Source organism: Fusarium graminearum, chromosome 3 (genome assembly GCF_000240135.3).
Source record: "Fusarium graminearum PH-1 chromosome 3, whole genome shotgun sequence".
NCBI lineage: Eukaryota > Fungi > Ascomycota > Sordariomycetes > Hypocreales > Nectriaceae > Fusarium > Fusarium graminearum.
In genome coordinates, this window is record NC_026476.1 from 6758717 (window position 1) to 6776133 (window position 17417).

Here is a 17417-nt window from a genome sequence, read left to right on the forward strand (position 1 = left end):
CTCAACTTTGATCAGTACTGCCATCTTCGAACAACTCCCCCGTGTCTTGATCGACTGCAAGAGCTTTTATCAAAATGATAATATGAGGATTAGAGAGTCAATTCTTCTGAATTGGCTATACGCGATGGCTAATATACTTAGATAGATACTCGTCCCCCAACATAGAATGGCCAAAAATGTAAGAAGGAAAGAAAAAAACATACAACACCGGGGATTCGCTGGTCGTCACCGACCCAACTACTAATCCAGCGCTTCGCAGCTTATCTATGGGAGAGCGGACGGGATCCCGAGTTCTCTGCGAGCTGTGGTCGTATGTACTAGACATCACTGTAGATTTGACCTATAGCTCAACGATGAGTCTTATGTCATGGGATATCATGATGGAGCTAGATACGCTATGGAGACGATAAGAGACGCAAGAGACTTCGTTTCCATTGGACTCTCCATCCCCGATACACATGCACATATCTAAATCGTGGCGGTCTTCATTAGCAATAGCGGTTGAGTCAGAACTATGAGCACTGGTCGGTCCGAATGCCAAAGACCACACTGTTGAATGGCCAGTCGATAAAGCATTGCTGTTGTAACTTTAGACGAGAACATTGCCTTTCCATATGTCTTATCTGTTCGAGTATAGAATGTGCTATCACAACCATTCGCACTCTGTAAGACGTCGGTTTGCCAACGACTGTAAACCCAAAACGGAATTGCTTTTTGGTTATGGACTCATGGTCGGCATCAAGGTTCCCGATCGCCCCCCGTCGCCCCATTTTGCTAGCTCCGGACCGGCAAGTGATCGGATGAGGAGGAGACCGGCTCATCTGGGTGGTCGGTGATTGGTGCCAGCAGTTGAGGATCACCATCCCAGGTGTCATCTGACGTGCAGTTCAAGGAAGTCAAGTGATGATAATATAAATTGAGAGACAATTAACAACAAAAACCCATTCATCCTCAAACGCCAGCATCCCCCAGAAAGTCAAATACAACAGCAATAAAATGTGTGCCAGCAAGAAAACGAAATTCTGCATAAAACACCCCAGAAATGAAATAAACCCCAGTACCCGCGAATCCAGGCCTTGTCTTGTCCCATCCAATTCCAAAATACCGATCCCCAGTATGTGCCGGGTGCGGAGGTGATGAATGCTTTGCCATGTCTTGTGATACTCCATCAAAGCCAAACCCAGAAAGTGAGGCTGTCAAGTCGAACGACCGGGGACCCTGTCCCGAATTACTCCATCAAACAATGCCAATTTGTCGCACAGGCTGAAACAAGTGTGTGTTTGTCGACTCATCTCGCCGCCTGGAGGGAGGAAAAGTGAAGAACCGTGGGAATCTTAACGCCGTGAGAAAGTATAGTCGAATAGTGAAAAGAGACAATGTTCAATCGGGAATCTCGTGAGAAGGGAAACGTCTATCGTAGCCTGGTCCGGGTATACGGTGTAATGCAGGGCGATTTAATGAGGAAGCATGTTCTTTGACTCGTCGTCGCTCAGAACGATCTCGTGCACGGGATCGCGGCGATTCTCGAGGGGAACATAGTCGCAGTCGATGTAAGACGGGAGGAAGATTTCTGCCTCATGTTAGTGTCTCACACAATAAATCATGCTCGGTTTTAACATACCAGGGTTCCAGGCGAAACCTTGGCTCGAAGAAAGGTAAGAGATCTACAGAAGTCAGTCAGTCAGTTGGATCAGATTGGACAATGTTTGAGTCCCAAGGCTTACCAGTCGAGGAGGTCCCTCAGGATCGCCGATGTTAATAACGGTGCATTCTTGCTTAGAGAGAGAAGAGCCTAAAGCGAGGCTGGATTAGTACAAAGAAAAGGTCATGATAAGGCAGTCGCTTTGCAACGCCGGTCACGTTGTGCAGAGAATCAGGCTTCAACATACTCAGAAGACTCGGGCGGCGGCTATGAAGAGCCTTGAGTTTGCCAGCTGACGGCGGGGACGACGATGGTGATGTACCGAACGGGCTGTTGGTAGAAGAGCCGGTGCCCTTATGAAACGGGCGGGTGGCCGAGGGGCCGGCGGGGATGGCAATAGAGGATGACATTATTACAATGACTGAGGTTGAGTTGAGTTAAGTTGCAAGAGATCCCAAGATGAAACGAGGGGTACAGGTTGGTATCTGCGGTATTGGCGTGGGACGGGCGTCGGCCAAGTCGTCGATGGCAGGGCGAGGAGGAGAGCAGATGACTATGTCGAGGGGTGGAATGACGCAACGGAAAGACGTCGGATGGTGAAAGTATAGTCTAAAGGACGTTAAAAAAGGTTTGTAGAGGACTGAGCTTGTGGGAGGGCAAATGCACAAAGGGAAGAAGTGAGTAAGGAAAAAAAAGAAGTTAAGTTTGTTAGAGGCTCAACAAGTCAGGGTAACAGAACGTAGTAGGTATGTGGTTTCATACAGTCCAGTGTGACCGAACTGACTCCTCGGCCGCCGACCAGTGAATCACTGCCGCATCATCCCGTGGATGAGCGACCTGATCCGACCCAGATAAGCCACAGTACAAGAAAGTACTTGGTCTTACATGAAACTGTGCAGGGGAAATACATGTTCACAGTGTAGATGCAGATGAAGGACATGGCAAAACACCAGACACTTTATCGCGAGTTCCAAGCAAATGCTCAAAGGTAATATTTTCCATTCTATAGAATCCTTCGTGTCGTCTGCATATACATCGCGGGGCCGTCTTATCATAACCTTCTCACCAACTGATGCCCATGAGACGATGGATACCTCACCGCAATACCCGCCATCTATCAACGTTAGACTGATTCAAGCTCAGCCGCTAAGCCATTCCCCAGCTTCAAGAGCCTCAGAAGGGTCAAGTGCCAAAGTACAGCGGCACGGCACCCACTGTATCTCTCATGTACCATACCAGCCCCCACTAACACCTAAGAAACAGTCACCTCAGGGTCCCCACGTCCTTGTGAAGGCAGATCCCCCATCGAATCAGCCAATCTGGTTCACTGAAGCAATTGGAGCCTTGCAGTTGCTGCAAGCTTGTAACTCCGCTCCGCCCTGCCTGGAAGGTCAAACCGTGGACCAATCAAGGTTACTTTGTGGTGGATCCTCACTGGCCTCATTGTTCTGTTCTTTGACGTAGTGAAGTCACGTGCAGCTACAGCGAGCCGCTTGGATGACTAAGGACACCATCGCGCTAGCTTACCTTAGCTACCATCGTCGTCGTCGTCGTTGCTGGCGCCTGGCATCATCTCGAAGCAGCTCATCACTCCCTCAACCATCAAAACAATAATCAAGCTGTGCACTCCCTGAATACAATCGTTTACGAAATAATACGCTCATATTAGACTATACCGATATTCTTTGAGTCTTATCCGCAAACCCTCACAACACCAAAAGCGCAAAGATGGGTGACGTCGCTGTCGAAAACCCAGCAAACCAAGTGGCGCCTCACAAGAGGGCCGCGCACTCAGCCATTCCCACCATTGACAACTTCGAGGGTGTGTCTACCGATGGGGGAGACGATTACGCGAACCTGAAGAAGCTTCAGAGGCAACTCGAGTACGATATCCCGGTCCCAGATATCGCAAAATGGCGGGGAACTGATAGCTTCGGTACAGGTACATTCAGTTGCAAGAAGAGTACATCAAAGATGAGCAAAGGTAATTCATTCGCAAGAGCCTCGGCTTAATCACAGTGTGCTAATTGCGTGCAGGAGTCTCAAGCGTGAGCTGGTGCGAGCTCAAGAAGAGATCAAGCGAATCCAAAGTGTCCCACTAGTGATCGGGCAGTTTATGGAGGCCATTGATCAAAAGTATGCTTCTCTCCGCAATCATCTATCAATACTAGCTAACCAGCATTTACCAAAGTACCGGTATAGTTCAGTCCAGCACTGGCAGTAACTATGTAGTCCGAATCCTTTCCACCCTAGACCGTGAGAAGCTCAAGGCTTCATCCTCGGTCGCCCTCCACCGACATTCCAACGCCCTCGTCGACATCCTCCCTCCCGAGGCCGATTCCTCCATTGCCATGCTTGGCACAGACGAGAAGCCCGATGTGACATACGCCGATGTCGGTGGTCTGGACATGCAGAAACAGGAGATCCGTGAAGCTGTTGAATTGCCCTTGACACACTTCGACCTTTACAAGCAGATCGGTATCGACCCTCCTCGTGGTGTTCTTCTGTACGGTCCTCCCGGTACCGGCAAGACTATGCTAGTCAAGGCTGTCGCCAACTCGACCACTGCCAACTTCATCCGAGTTGTTGGTTCTGAGTTCGTCCAGAAATACCTGGGTGAGGGCCCCCGAATGGTCCGAGATGTTTTCCGTATGGCTCGCGAAAACTCCCCCGCCATCATCTTCATCGACGAGATCGACGCCATCGCCACCAAACGATTCGATGCTCAAACTGGTGCCGACAGAGAAGTCCAGCGTATTCTGCTTGAGCTACTCAACCAGATGGATGGTTTCGACCAGACTGCTAACGTCAAGGTCATCATGGCCACCAACCGAGCTGATACTCTGGACCCTGCCCTCCTCCGACCCGGACGTCTCGATCGAAAGATCGAATTCCCTTCGCTACGAGACCGACGTGAGCGCCGTCTCATCTTCTCCACCATTGCCAGCAAGATGAGTCTGGCTCCCGAGGTTGACCTCGACTCTTTGATCGTCCGAAACGATCCTCTGTCCGGTGCGGTTATCGCTGCTATTATGCAGGAGGCAGGTCTACGTGCCGTCCGTAAAAACCGATACAACATCATTCAGACCGATCTCGAGGACGCCTACTCAAGCCAGGTCAAGGGAACGGGCGAAGAGAACAAGTTCGACTTCTACAAATAAATCAAATCGGTCGTCATTTCCGCTTTACAAGCTCTCATATGTCAACCACACTGCATTACATACTCGAACTTTTGGGCCAAGGGCATATACGGAGGGGATAAGACCATACAAATGGGGATGGCCAAGAGTTTGAGAAGCTAGAGAAGCTAGACTAGGATTAATCAACGTGCCGATTTGGCACCAGCGATAACAACTTTCCTGTTCCAAGAGTCTGCGGTTTGATTTCAGCTGTGATATGTTGGCTTGCATAAGTGGTAGACTAGTCACCTACACAAGCCTGTAGACCCATCCAGTACCTCACGAGCATCCAATACTCCGCGAGATCAACTGAGGAGACCGTCAAATTATGCGTACACTCGAACCAAGCTTGGCTATGCCGCAGTTATTGTTTGACTAGAATAGTTTCTTCCGGCTTGAATATGCGCGTGGTACAGGCGTCGTCCCTTTGTTAATTCACCGCTTGAGAATATTTCACATGGAAGACAACCACCAACCATGACACATAAACAGGTATAAGAAAGTGCTTTTCATTTCGTTCCATGCCATCTCAGCATTCCATGTCTAATATTGCGCTTAAAAAAGAAATCTATATGAACATAAAAAGCATTTCCATCTCCGTAGAGAAGCCACAGACAAGTACAGATAAAGAACCAACAATAAAATACATATGTTTTCCCTTGACTCCATCAATCCTTACCATCTTTTCGTTTTTGTTTTCCTATTCACTACCAGTCTATTTTGATCCGCTTGTTCCTCTGAGAATTCCTCGTCCTGACGGGATCTCTGTACACCATAGCAGAAGAACCGAACAAACAATCAACACGCTTAAAAACGTAGGGGGTAATCAGATACCCGGCCAAGAAGATGCCAGGTGAGAAACGCCGTGGAGCCCTTCCAAAGGCGAAAAATGTAAGAATACAGTTGCAAGAGGTTCTTGGCAACATCGGCTACCAGGGTATATCTTCCGGTCTGGTGGAAGGCGAAGGCACCGCAACCAAGAAACCTCAAGCATTGGTGGTAAAAGGGAAAGAAAGTGTGGTAGGAACCTGAAGCTCCCAAAAGACTGCAGCTATCGATTTGAACCATTGCTTCGTTCAGTTATTAACCATTGGCTATGACCATGGCTCTCGGATATAAGCTTGTGTATGTAGTCATACTCATGTAAGAATCATCGTGCCAGAAAAAGAGGAGCCGAGCGTTGGCCGACTCGAGATTATTGGTGCAGGCAGGTAGAGTAACATCGGTAGGGCTGGGTACATCTGCAACAACCCAGGTCATCCCAGTAAGGCAGGTAGGTTGATGGAGAACATTGACTCAAGGCAATGACTTGCGCATGTGCCCAAGCAGAAAAAACGTATAGAGCATGCCAATAGGCACAAGAAGCTCATTACGAGCTCAAAGTAACGCCGACTTCAAAAAGCAGGTGAACGAAACGTCGGTGTAGCTCAATAAAGATATCAGGCTGTCCAACAATCTCCGCGAGACCGCGGGCTTTAGGGGCCGAGGCACCAGGTCCGCCACCCATGCGTCGGGTGAACCCGCTACCACCTGTCAGAAAGCTGCTGCCATTGCGATCTGTACCTCCAGAGGATTCAACAGGCGGATGTGGAGGTGCATAGCCACCCCCATAGATGCTGCTGCCAATAGGAGAGTTCTCGGCCGCTCGCTCGGCCTCAGCCTCAGCCAGTTGCTGAATCCATGTAGCAAAGTCACGGAACGCTGTCGAGACCACGGCAAATGTCTTCATGGCTAAGCGCTCTCGGTGAGTACTTAACGCCAAGAAGGCATAAACTCGCTTATGGCCACGTGCGTGTACATCAGGAATACGGAAGATGTAAGCCGTCGTGTAACCGGCGTTGGCGTCGCCGAAAAAGATGGGGCCGCCTGTGACAGCCGAGCCGGCGCTTTGTGTTGTAACAAAGGCCGGAGAAGTAGTCATAACGGGCGAGGTGGGGTTTGCTGTTGAAGGAGCCCGAGGCAAAGTTTCGAAGGATAGAGTGCGCAAGCAAGAAGCACGAATTAGGGAGAAAGAGTCGGGTAGGACCGGGGCGTGTGTAGATGTGTAGTCGACATAATGGAGGTGGAAGGGTGTCCGTTCGGCCGCGGTCGAATTGCCTGTATCACCACTTTTGCTTGATCGCGAAGTGTTGCGTGAGCTGACTGAGGGCGTCACTCTATGACGAGGAGCCCGAGGGTCTTCGTCCCGCTCCCCATCCGTATCGCTCGAGGTTTGCGAATTGGGAGGCGAGGCCTGGCCTGAAGCACCAAAAACCCGTTCCGCAGGCGCACGCGTGCGCAACGTTGGCCCACGGGCGTTGTTTGCCAGTTGAGGACTATTTGTCCCCGCCTGCTGTCGCGGCAAGGTCATTGCGCAGTTATCGCAAGGCCCTTGCTTCTTCGTGACCGTCTCATCGTAAGTTCTCCGGAAACTTGAATCGCGGCGCGGGTGAGGAGGGGCTGGTCGAGGGCTTTCGGGAGGTGTATCGATTGCACTGGCGTTTGCGCCAGTATTCGAGCTGGAGTTTCGCAATAGCTTTGCGCGTTGCGCCTGAGCATCTTGTTCAGAAGCTGGGACCGAAGTGCTCCGAGAAAGGTCAAGGTTCTTTAAAGCTTCGTTGAGAGCGGTCGAGGAAGCATGCGGGCTGGTTCGCGGTCGGTCATCGGCAGTTTCTGTGCCGTCTTCAAAGCATACGGTGCATGATGCGGGCAGGCCCTCAGTGACCATCAAAGGGGTCGGGCCATGAAGGTCACAGTAATGAGCAAGACATAGCTGGAAAGAATGCATTAGTGATTGCGTGTTGCGCATTTGAGCGAGGTAGCGGGCGCAAGAGCAAAAGGCTGTGAAGGATGGGATAAAGCACAAGCTGTAAAAGGGGAATTGATCATAGCAACAAAGAGATGGATATTAAAGTGTATATCATCTCAGAGCCCATGACGTTGTGGGACAGGGATACATGAGCATGAATGGATAAATAGACTTCGGAGTAGGATGGTTGCAAGGGGGCACCCATGGGAGACATGGTATTATAGAACAAAGCGAATGTGGCATATCTCGGTGTCTTGATGAAGCTTGTTTTGGTTACCCTCTCCTCTTTCCTATCGGCAACGGGCCGTTGATGGGGTCATGGGGCTGAGGGATGGAAGTGATGTGGCACTCGGTGAGTTGGGATTCCAGAGCGAAGCATCATGGTTGCCCAAGGTATTGCCATTGCCAGCGCCATATCGAGGGCAGGACAGTCATAATCGAGCGGTGAAGCGGTGTGGATGTATGCGCAGTCTGTGTGCGCCTGTGTATTGTTCGTGCCCAGCCAAGGGTGTGTACAGACAAGTCTGGGTGCGTGGGCTGTGGGATGGGACGCGACGAGATGAAAGGGCAGGCAAGCACGCAGGTGGAATAGGGTGTGTGAAAGCGAGAGTGAAAGCGCATGTCAGACAGATAGCGGGCGGCTCGGGGGCCATTAGGAGGTACGGCAGACGGGCCGTCAACGGAAGGCAGCCAGGAAGCGAGGGTGTGGAAAGGGAAAAGGATGTGAGGATAAAGCTAAGGAGGATAAAAGTAAGGTAAGGTAGGTTCAGAGCAACGTGAAGAAGCAACGTCGATGAGAGACAAGAAAAGACATGGTTGCTATGGGATGGGATGAAACTTTGACATATGATAGAAAAAAAGGTGTGTGTACGGGGTCATGGTTGGTAATATCCAGATCTTGGGAAAGGTACCAGAAATGTCTGGACCCAACAGGACGGACAATGCCGATAGCAAAGGCAAACTGATGCCAATGCGCAAAGAGATAAAGGCTGAAGGAGGAAAGCAATTATGGTTGACAGGGATGTTCTGAGACAAGATGTCGACCATGTGAAGTGAATGCATGGCGTGTGATGCCCTCGTTGACCAGGGCGTCGGTTGAACAGGGACGTGGAGGGCGGAGGAAGCAGCGCGGAGGATGGAGGGTGCGACGTCGGACGTGGCAGGAATTGGCATGTGGTTGTACAGACAAGCAGGCAAGACAAAGCAAAGCAAAGACAAGACAAGACATGGAGATATGACTGAGATGATAGAAGTTTGTGTTGTACACTTACAATGTATGTCATGACGTATCGTCTCAGGATCGAATCGCGGCAGAGAAACGAACAAGAGCGCTGCTGAATCGAGGCTGCGAAACCAGGATGGTATCTCCCTTATAGGCTGCGAAACACCGCACAAGGAACGGCGAAGGGGGTCGGAGAGATGTGAGCTTGACTTTAAGCTGAAGCTGTTTCGGAGCGATGCGGCAATAGAATAATAACAACACGGTAGAGTCGTCGGAAGCGAAACGTGCAGGGCGAGCAGGGGCCGGATCGTCAAGAGCGTAGGGCAGGCAAGTGCTGTTGTGCGATATGGTGGGTGCAGCAAAGTGCAATGCAGGTCGGCTACAGCTGCGCAGTGCAGTAGGGCTACAGTAGACGAGTAGCTTGCTGAAGAATCCGTTTCAATTGATATGGTTGAATGCTGGCGCCAGGGACTATCTTTATTAGAAAGCTGGAGGATGTTTGCTCTCGTAGCTCTTCTTGGCTGGAACCCGGTCAGGCCAGGGCAAGGTACCGTACAGCTGCTAGCTGCTAGTGCAATTGCTCCGGGCAGGATTGTCCAACAAAGAAAGTTAAAGCGAGCTCGTCCGTCCGTCAAGTAACGTATCTGGGCAGGTAGCCGATGAATAACTATATGAGACGAGACAAAACCTTGAGTTGCGAGGGTGAGATATGTAGAGTTCAGTCGCGAGAGAGGGGCAATTAGTAACGATTGGTGAGAGGAAGGCGGAAAGGCGCGGCTGCAGTGCAGTGCAGTGAAGTGAAGTAAATTGCAGTGCAGGTAGTATCGGGGAACGAACGGGAAGCCAAAAGATCGTATCGAGAATGAGGACGAGAAGGACGGCAATTGGAGGGGATTCGACGGAAACGACCAAAAAGGCGAACAAGGTTTAGTCCAAGGCCCGGGAAGGTTGAAGGAGATGGCGATGCCTAGGAACTGGGTGTCACAAGAGAGTTGATAGTGACTTGAGGTCGTCTAAGTCATCAGCATCCAATGCGTAGAGTTGAATTGAACAGAGTTGAGCCGTTTCTTTCCTCTGAATTCAATCAACGGATGTCAACTTGAAGCTCGTGGCTTTGCTGTGGGGGTGGGCGTTTTTTAAGACAAGGCCCCTCGCGAACGAACCAGAGAAACCGTTTGAGGAAGGCATGGGATGGATATTTCAATGAATGGGATCCAATAGGACGCGGCAATGGAACATGGGGGAGAAGAGAAAATGGGCTCCATTGCTTCCATGAGGTGGGTACAGTAACAGGCACAGGTGGAAAGGCCAAGCATTGACAACAACTGTGTGAGTGGATTCATCGACTCCAGTACGATGCAGTGCAAGTGCGTGCAAGCGCAAGTGCAGGTCAACAAGTTGATGAGTGAGTGCCGCCGCCCGGGCTTCTTTTTTTTCTCTCTCTTTCTATTAGTGGCTGTTTACTAGGTCGACTTGGCTGCAGTTAGTCAGTCTAGGGTACCAAGCAAGGCCCAGCGCGGCACCGGCACGTCGTCTTTAAACACCAAACTAACAACAATCAAACTTGGCCCCTGGTGCTAATAAACGTGCGAGCCATCGGAGTGCTATGCGTTCTGTGCGAAGATGACATGTTTGGGGTTACGAGCTTCGTCATATATCAAAGACTATTAAGTCAGTTCCGAGTGTCTAATATTGGCAACCCAACCAAGTTTGCACCTCATGCTCGAGTCAACAACAGACGGATGATATGCAGCACAGAAATTTCTTGAAAACCACAACTTGGTAAATTTCAGGATGCGCTAGGCTAATCTTCCTAGTGTCCAACCATCACAAATGGGACTTACCCTTCTATGACGACGAACCTCCAGTCTAGGTAGGCAGACAAACCGCTTTGATAAATTTCACTGCAGGCTGAATTCCAAGGGAACAATTGCCTCAATGACAAATGACCGTGATGGTGATGGCCATTGCTCCCAAGATATGGGCATGGTTAATATTCTCAGCTCCCTCTATCTCTTTCTTTGCTTTTTGCTGCCTCATGACCCACTGCATTGCGGTTGACAATTAATTATCAACACCAACAGCTCCGGCAACTCTCCTACACACCAGCGGAAAACAATGCAACAAGGGTCTTCCAGTCCATTGGATAACCGATCTGCTGGTGGGTGGGTTCGCGGTCCGTTGCTTCAGCACTCGTCACAGGGACTAGTCTAGATATTTACGACGAGAATAACCTTTTATTAACCCTGTCACTTGTCCGTCAACTTCCCTTCTCAATCCTTCAACAAAGTCTCCCAGCATCGGCTGGATGAACTTATGTATGTGCCGTGGCTAGTGGACCCTGTTCCGCTCGACTAGTCCTGACTTAAACAAGACCAGACGGCGAGAATGGCCAATGAAGCAGATGCCAGGCATGTTTTCTCAGTAACGCCAAGGCTGGATATGTAAGCCATCCTGATGAGAGACTCTCAAGTCCAATATGATCCTTCTCTCGGTTAGTGGAAACCCTGTTTGTTCCCTAACAATCACTCCGAGTACAACACGATGGAAAAGAAACGGGAACGCGTTAAGGAGCAAAAGCCGAGCCTGCGTCGGGGCAGCTTCTAGAGAAAGTCTAGAGGATCAACTCATGAGGAGAATCCCGATGTTGAGGCACTTATGGAGAACCGATCCGATAAAAGACTCCACCATCGCGTGCACCAGCGTCAGTTGAAGTAACAAGGTCAGGGATCTTTGACGTTTTGTCGGAGAAAAGAGTTGTCCTCGGACTCTTGGTCTGACTGGGGACGGTTTCCTAAGGACCGAGTTAGACGTGACTGCATCTGACCTGGAGCAGCTCGAGCGGGCAAACAAGCAAAGCTAGCACTCAACTCGAACGGTGACGAGGACCAATACTGAAGCTATCAATGATACTGTAACATCGCAATCTTCAGCGACGAAACGTAGAGCCAAGAGAGCCTATCAAACTACGGCCTCTAACCCAAATAGGGTCTGGGCGGCAGTTGATCACGGTCATTATGACAAGCACCTTTTGCAACAACACGAGAAGGATGTGTTCGCACAGACACGGACAGACGGTTATGCTGTGTTACAGTGTTTCATTGCTCCGTCCGTGTGGCTTGATTAACTAACTAAAGGAAAAGAACAGAGCCGTTTACGCGGGGAACTCTAATCCTGAGGGATTGTGTTGACAGAGGTTTGTCTTGACAGCACCGATCAAGAGGTTGGGATGGTAATCTCCACTTGAGAAAAACATCAAGACACAAATGTCGCTACAACTACAGAGTACATACCTCTCTGTACTCTGTACGAGAGGGGAATAGCACACTTGAGACAAATTGCCGTTGTTTCTTCGGCCTGTTCCACATTGTCTCCCTGGATGTCGCGTGCACGTTTACTCGAAGCAAGAGAACACAGCTCACACACAGCACAATAATTGACTTGATCTGATTTGTCGTCTCGCTTCCGGAGCAGTGGATATTCCATCCGCTACCGAGAGCGGATACGACATAGGACAGCATTTAGCCTATAAGGTGCGTAGTATTTTTGACAAAGTCAGGTTGGGTTTTACAGACTCTAGACTAACTACAGAGTAACAGTACCCTTGCGGCTTTTAGGCCGCCATTTGGGGCTCCGCTCACAAAAGGACTCACCCGGGGCAAAGGCCAAGAGAACGGACAGACGGGGCCAAACCAGAGGGGCCGGTTTGTGACAGGTGTTCCAGAAGCCTTCGACGAAGAAACTATGGCCCCAGTAGAGGTGGGCCGGGTCGCCTCCCCCTGGTCAGGTCAAGACTCCAATGAGATCCTTCGTGAGTGATCCTGTGATGAAGACTTGGTTGTCATGTTTCGTTTTTGTGTTTCTGAACTTTCTTTTGCTGAAACTTGTCAGACAAGGAAGCGATACGTATACGCAGAGACAACAACACTCCCCCCTGTCGATGCCCTTTTAATTACAACCCTCTCTTACCTGGACAATCACACGAAAAAAGTACTTAGACACTGACCGACCTTACTTACCTGGAACAAGACCCGATGGTCACTTGTCAAAAGAAATCACCGGATATTGCCTTGCATTGCGGACGTTAGGATGAGCCCACGACACAGACAAACCGAAAACCCCCCTGAAGTCTGTCATGGTCAGGGCACAACAAATACCCAAACAAGTAGGTCCCACGATGCTCATCCCTGCACCCACGCGGAGAATGGCATGTGTTTGACAACTGCAGCCCTTGAAAGGGCGCGGGCAGGTCAGTTCTTCCAGGATTGCAATGTCAGAGATGTTTTCACGTGTGTCTAATCTATAGCATCGTTTTGTTGGCCCATCGTATACCGGTCAATTACATTACTCCCCTTGGAGTCCGGAGGTCGCGAGGGGGACCCTTTTAGCTAACTAATGCTAGTAAAGATCCGTTGCTCTTGGCGATTGTCCAGTATCAACATCGCGTTGCAGATCAGTGCTTTAGATCGCCAATACATGACATATGCAGATTCTGTATGTGGCCATGCCTTACAGTAAACCGCTGCCACATCACCCGCAGGAAATAACCTGCAAAGAAGAGGAATTCTGGTACCTCGGTCTAGTGTATCTATAGCCGACGAACCAACCAAGCAGCGTACCGACAGCCCGACGTCTGCAACCTCAATTTTGCACATTCGCTAGCGAATCACATTAACCCGATTGAATATGCTTGTTAATTGATATCTATACAGAGCGAAATCAATACATACTGAAAACCCGCGGCGAAAATAGAAGACTTGTTCAATACTGCGAATCTCAGTTGAGCAGTAAGAACTTAATGTCCAGCTCAGTTCGGCTCGGCGCGTTCCTTTTGACGATCTTTGGATATCTCAACGCCCTCTTCAGAGCGCCGTCGTTATCTGGATCGAACGTAGAACACCGTTTTCACAAGGCGAACGGACACTGGGCTATTATCTCCCATGCGTGTTTCTCAAACACCGTTCACTGACTTCTACAGTTTAGTCCGTGACGATCACTTGACCGCCCTAGCTCCGCGTCCTTTGCTGTCCTCTCTTCCCTCTCCTCTTCTACTCGCCGCTCGGTGCTTCTGTTGTGATAAATCACCATGTGAATTCCACTACTCTAGAGATTCCGAGATATATTCGATAATTAGGAGCTGAGTCTTGAGTCTCGGGTGCTCCGGCTGATGTTCACGAGGGAGGCCCAGAAGTGACCATGGACCTGGAGAGGAAAAAGCAATTCTTGGTGTACATACTTCTCAGCTTTGCACACCCCCGCAATGGGTGTGGGCGTGTCAGCTTCCTCCAGGATCGTCATGTACGTGAATCTCTAGGGCCTTGAGTCGGTCCCGAAAGGTTGTTGGTGGTGATGCAGGACGCACAATGCCGTTGCTATCCCTTGAGCTTGTCGATATGGGCCTGGAACAAGTGGGTTATTCTGCTAGTAACCTCGTGCCATGCATAGATTTTCGTTCCTAGGTTCCTATATCTGCATGGTGGGTTCTCGCTGCCGGACTCCGTCTTGCAGAGGGAAAGAGTGGTATGTTTCAACGTTGCTTGTTGGCGTTGTCGTCTCTTTCCTCCCAACTATCACATCTACAACCTGATCCGTTCGGCCGGGATCGATCTGCCAGATGCTCGACGAAGATGTCTGGTATGGTCTCCTGCCAAGACCTGACAGGTCGGTTTCTGCGTGTCTCACGCACTAGAATCGTTCGATATGACGATCAGGCACGAGACATTGACATTGCATTGTTGTGTTCAGTTCTCGAGGCCCAACATCCCAATGTGGCAATTCTCATAGCTCTATGTAGACTAGGATATGCAGATCTTCTTCGATCGAACCTTGTTCTGAATCTCAGATCGTGGTTCAGCGTGATAGCATTTTAGGCTAGGCTTTGAAGCTGTTGCACCTAGTGGGAGATCACCGATGTCTCAAGGGGAGCCAGTCTTTGCCGTTGGCATAACACTGAGTCTAGATGCGAGTTGACGTCTTGAACAGGCGAGTACACACACCTCGTGTCGATCTAAACGGTCATCTATTGTGAAATATAGGGGTGCATGAGATGACGATATCAGACATTTCTTCAAAGCAAAACCTGAGACATCTCACTCACTTGCTAAGAGCATATTGACGATATCACAAGACCGTATATATAGTTACGGGTGATGCTAGAAGTCAAGCAGTTGTATTAATTAAGCTATTGTGTTGGAACACCAGGCCATTGTATTTTAAGATGTACTCTTTGTTTTGTGTTGAACCGGAAGTGAGCCAGCAGATATGTCAGAATGGTTCCTGCCACAACATCGTCTCTGAGTAATGAGCCATGATTAATGAGGCTTGATCTAGTTATATCTGTCATTTATGACATTTCACTTCAGTAAGCAACCAAGTTCACAGTTCAACCAATATAAAACTGCGCGGAGCTTTTCCGGAACTGGGCGTCAGGCGGTTGTCAAGAACGACGATCAAAGGTGTCACGGGGTTGAAGGGACACGGTTATCAAAGACAGTGTACGTGGTGAGTATTCTTTCACAAGATGCGTTTATGTGACTGTCCATGTTGGCGAGTTGGCAAGAGATTTTCTCCTGTATTGGCTGCCATGTTAGTCTTTCTGCCACAGCATAGGTAGGACTTAAAAATTACTTTGGTCAGCTCTATCAGGAACTGCAAGCTCTGAGTTCCGTGTGAATGTATTGGCATTGGTTCGTCTACGGTGCTTGTTCGTTCACGGCCGGTGCCGAATAGAAACTATCCTTAATGCTAATTTGAGCTTGGCCTTGACTATGTGTTGATGGACTCCTAGTTGGTTTCGACCATAGTTGGACGTCGAGTCGTTCCGATACCAGATTATGGATAGTTTGTTGGCAACTTTTGAGAGGAGGGAGGAGGACAATGGAATGGCTCATGATAATAGTTCATCTAGGTACCTGTTAGAATCATGCCCTGGGTGAGATGACCAAGAAGTTGAACACCTTGGGTCCTATGCCGTGAGAACCAAGGTCATTACTATAGATACGGTTATACTGGCTACTAAATCTTTAATTACTACCTATCTAGATGTATAGTAGGCATCCGTACATGTGTCAAAATGCAGGTTGAGGTTGGAAGTCAGGTCATTGCCGACAGGTCCAGGGTAGCCCGGAGCCGCAAGTTGTACAAATATCACCACTTTATTGGAGAATGGGATTGGGTACCCCGTAAAAAGACCCTATTGATCCTCGTCCGGTGCTTGCGTGTTTGGCCCCGGTAGTTCAGGCCAGCCTTTGGTCAGTACCGTGGGGATTTGTGGATAAAGTGAGTAGCAGACTGAAAATGAAACCCTGGCGATGTTTTGTCTGTTTGGCCACGGCTCAATTCGAGGCCAACATGATAGTGAGAAGTGTTAGTGTTTGAGTAAAAATTGAAGTTATTTATTGTGTGGTAGAGCAATCTATGTTCAGCTGTTTATTTGTAGCAAGAAACCGCCTCACTCTTGTTCAGCCGCTGACATGTTCCCGACAAGTTACACGTCGATTCCAGTGACTATCAGCTGAGTTGACAATTTTCATGCTCAGGGTCCCCTCCATCAGGTAGCCTTGGCCACCGTAAGCTTGGGGGCGTTTTGGAGGTAGTAGATACACAAAGTGGGATATATGTGTTGATATGATATCAATATTGCTTCCCGTCTTCAAGCCCATCTTTGCCCTCCCCCCAAACAATTGTTATTGCCTTGATACAGTTGCCTTTTGAGGCCCCGCCACTGACCACGGCAAGGCGAACCATCTCCACAGCCATCGCCTAAATCCTGGCGCATACAATGGACTATCACCGCTATCTGGCCAGCATTTGGCTGGCTCTCGGCAGCCGGTGGACCCTAATCCCCCCCGCGGGATGCAGCTCGGCAGCGATGGGTCGGATCTGTGTTGGCACGTTGAATGGAATGATTGGTCGTTGATTCGCGTTTCAATTCAGCCTTGTCAGGTTGATAATATGGACGATAACGCCTTGACGAGAGTGACTCGATGGATAAGCGAAGTATTGGCCGAGATCTGTATCATGATGCGGAACAGGCTCAGCTAAAGATGGCAGGATTATTGATTTCATGGATATGTCACCTGAGGTGGGAGCAAAGAGTTTTCAACGTCTTTCTAGCAACCACTCTTGTTAGATTCCTAACAGCCCCATCAAAGACCCCCCCTTGTTCAACCTCAACCGTCAATGGCAAGCTACCTAGTACATACATGTCTTGCAATGCGCGAAACCAAGCTTTCGCAGACAACAGCAGCCAATTAACTGACTGTACACTTTTCGAGGCACTCCATAGACGACTCATTCCCCATCCAATGTGTCATTGTCCCGTGGCAGTGCATGAGGCAACCTCTCTGTTGCAGGCAGACTGACAAAGTAGAGGAGGAGCTAGGCGACTTGGCCTACCTGAGTGGCAGCTAAGAGTTGACTTAGACTACCAACCTAGACTAAGTTCCTAGTCTAGTCCACGCCGGGTGATTGTTTTATCATATTTCGAGTTCAGGGTCGTCGTGCCCTGAAACCTCAACATTTGCACGGTCAACAAGACACAGCAATAGTGTCAGCAATGAGATATCCAAGGACCGTAGAGGCCAT

At 49.5% G+C, this 17417-nt stretch overlaps 4 protein-coding genes and 1 non-coding gene across 5 annotated transcripts; 2 read left to right on the top strand and 3 right to left on the bottom strand.

Annotated features, from left to right (window-relative positions):
* Positions 1-196: 196 nt before the first annotated feature.
* On the bottom strand, positions 197-312 carry FGSG_20067. The gene has a single exon (XR_893032.1). It is a non-coding gene; the product is annotated as a 5S ribosomal RNA (ribosomal RNA).
* A 706-nt stretch (positions 313-1018) lies between these two features.
* On the bottom strand, positions 1019-2320 carry FGSG_10770 (uncharacterized protein). The gene is made up of 4 exons (XM_011327331.1): positions 1890-2320; positions 1725-1792; positions 1622-1664; positions 1019-1570 (listed from the first exon to the last, which is right to left on the bottom strand). Exons 1-4 carry the CDS (start codon positions 2050-2052, stop codon positions 1455-1457), a joined length of 390 nt encoding a protein of 129 aa, XP_011325633.1. The 5' UTR covers positions 2053-2320; the 3' UTR covers positions 1019-1454.
* An 895-nt stretch (positions 2321-3215) lies between these two features.
* Positions 3216-5008, top strand: FGSG_10769 (26S protease regulatory subunit 6B). The gene is made up of 4 exons (XM_011327332.1): positions 3216-3525; positions 3585-3626; positions 3680-3778; positions 3834-5008. Exons 1-4 carry the CDS (start codon positions 3371-3373, stop codon positions 4801-4803), a joined length of 1266 nt encoding a protein of 421 aa, XP_011325634.1. The 5' UTR covers positions 3216-3370; the 3' UTR covers positions 4804-5008.
* Positions 5009-6190: 1182 nt separating this feature from the next.
* FGSG_10768 (uncharacterized protein) lies at positions 6191-7609 on the bottom strand (the record flags this gene model as incomplete). The annotated part of the gene is made up of 1 exon (XM_011327333.1): positions 6191-7609. The coding sequence occupies one exon, from the start codon at positions 7607-7609 to the stop codon at positions 6191-6193; it is 1419 nt and encodes a 472-aa protein (XP_011325635.1).
* Positions 7610-12097: 4488 nt separating this feature from the next.
* FGSG_13921 (uncharacterized protein) lies at positions 12098-12650 on the top strand (the record flags this gene model as incomplete). The annotated part of the gene is made up of 3 exons (XM_011327334.1): positions 12098-12137; positions 12306-12364; positions 12423-12650. 3 exons carry the CDS (start codon positions 12098-12100, stop codon positions 12648-12650), a joined length of 327 nt encoding a protein of 108 aa, XP_011325636.1.
* Positions 12651-17417: the final 4767 nt, after the last annotated feature.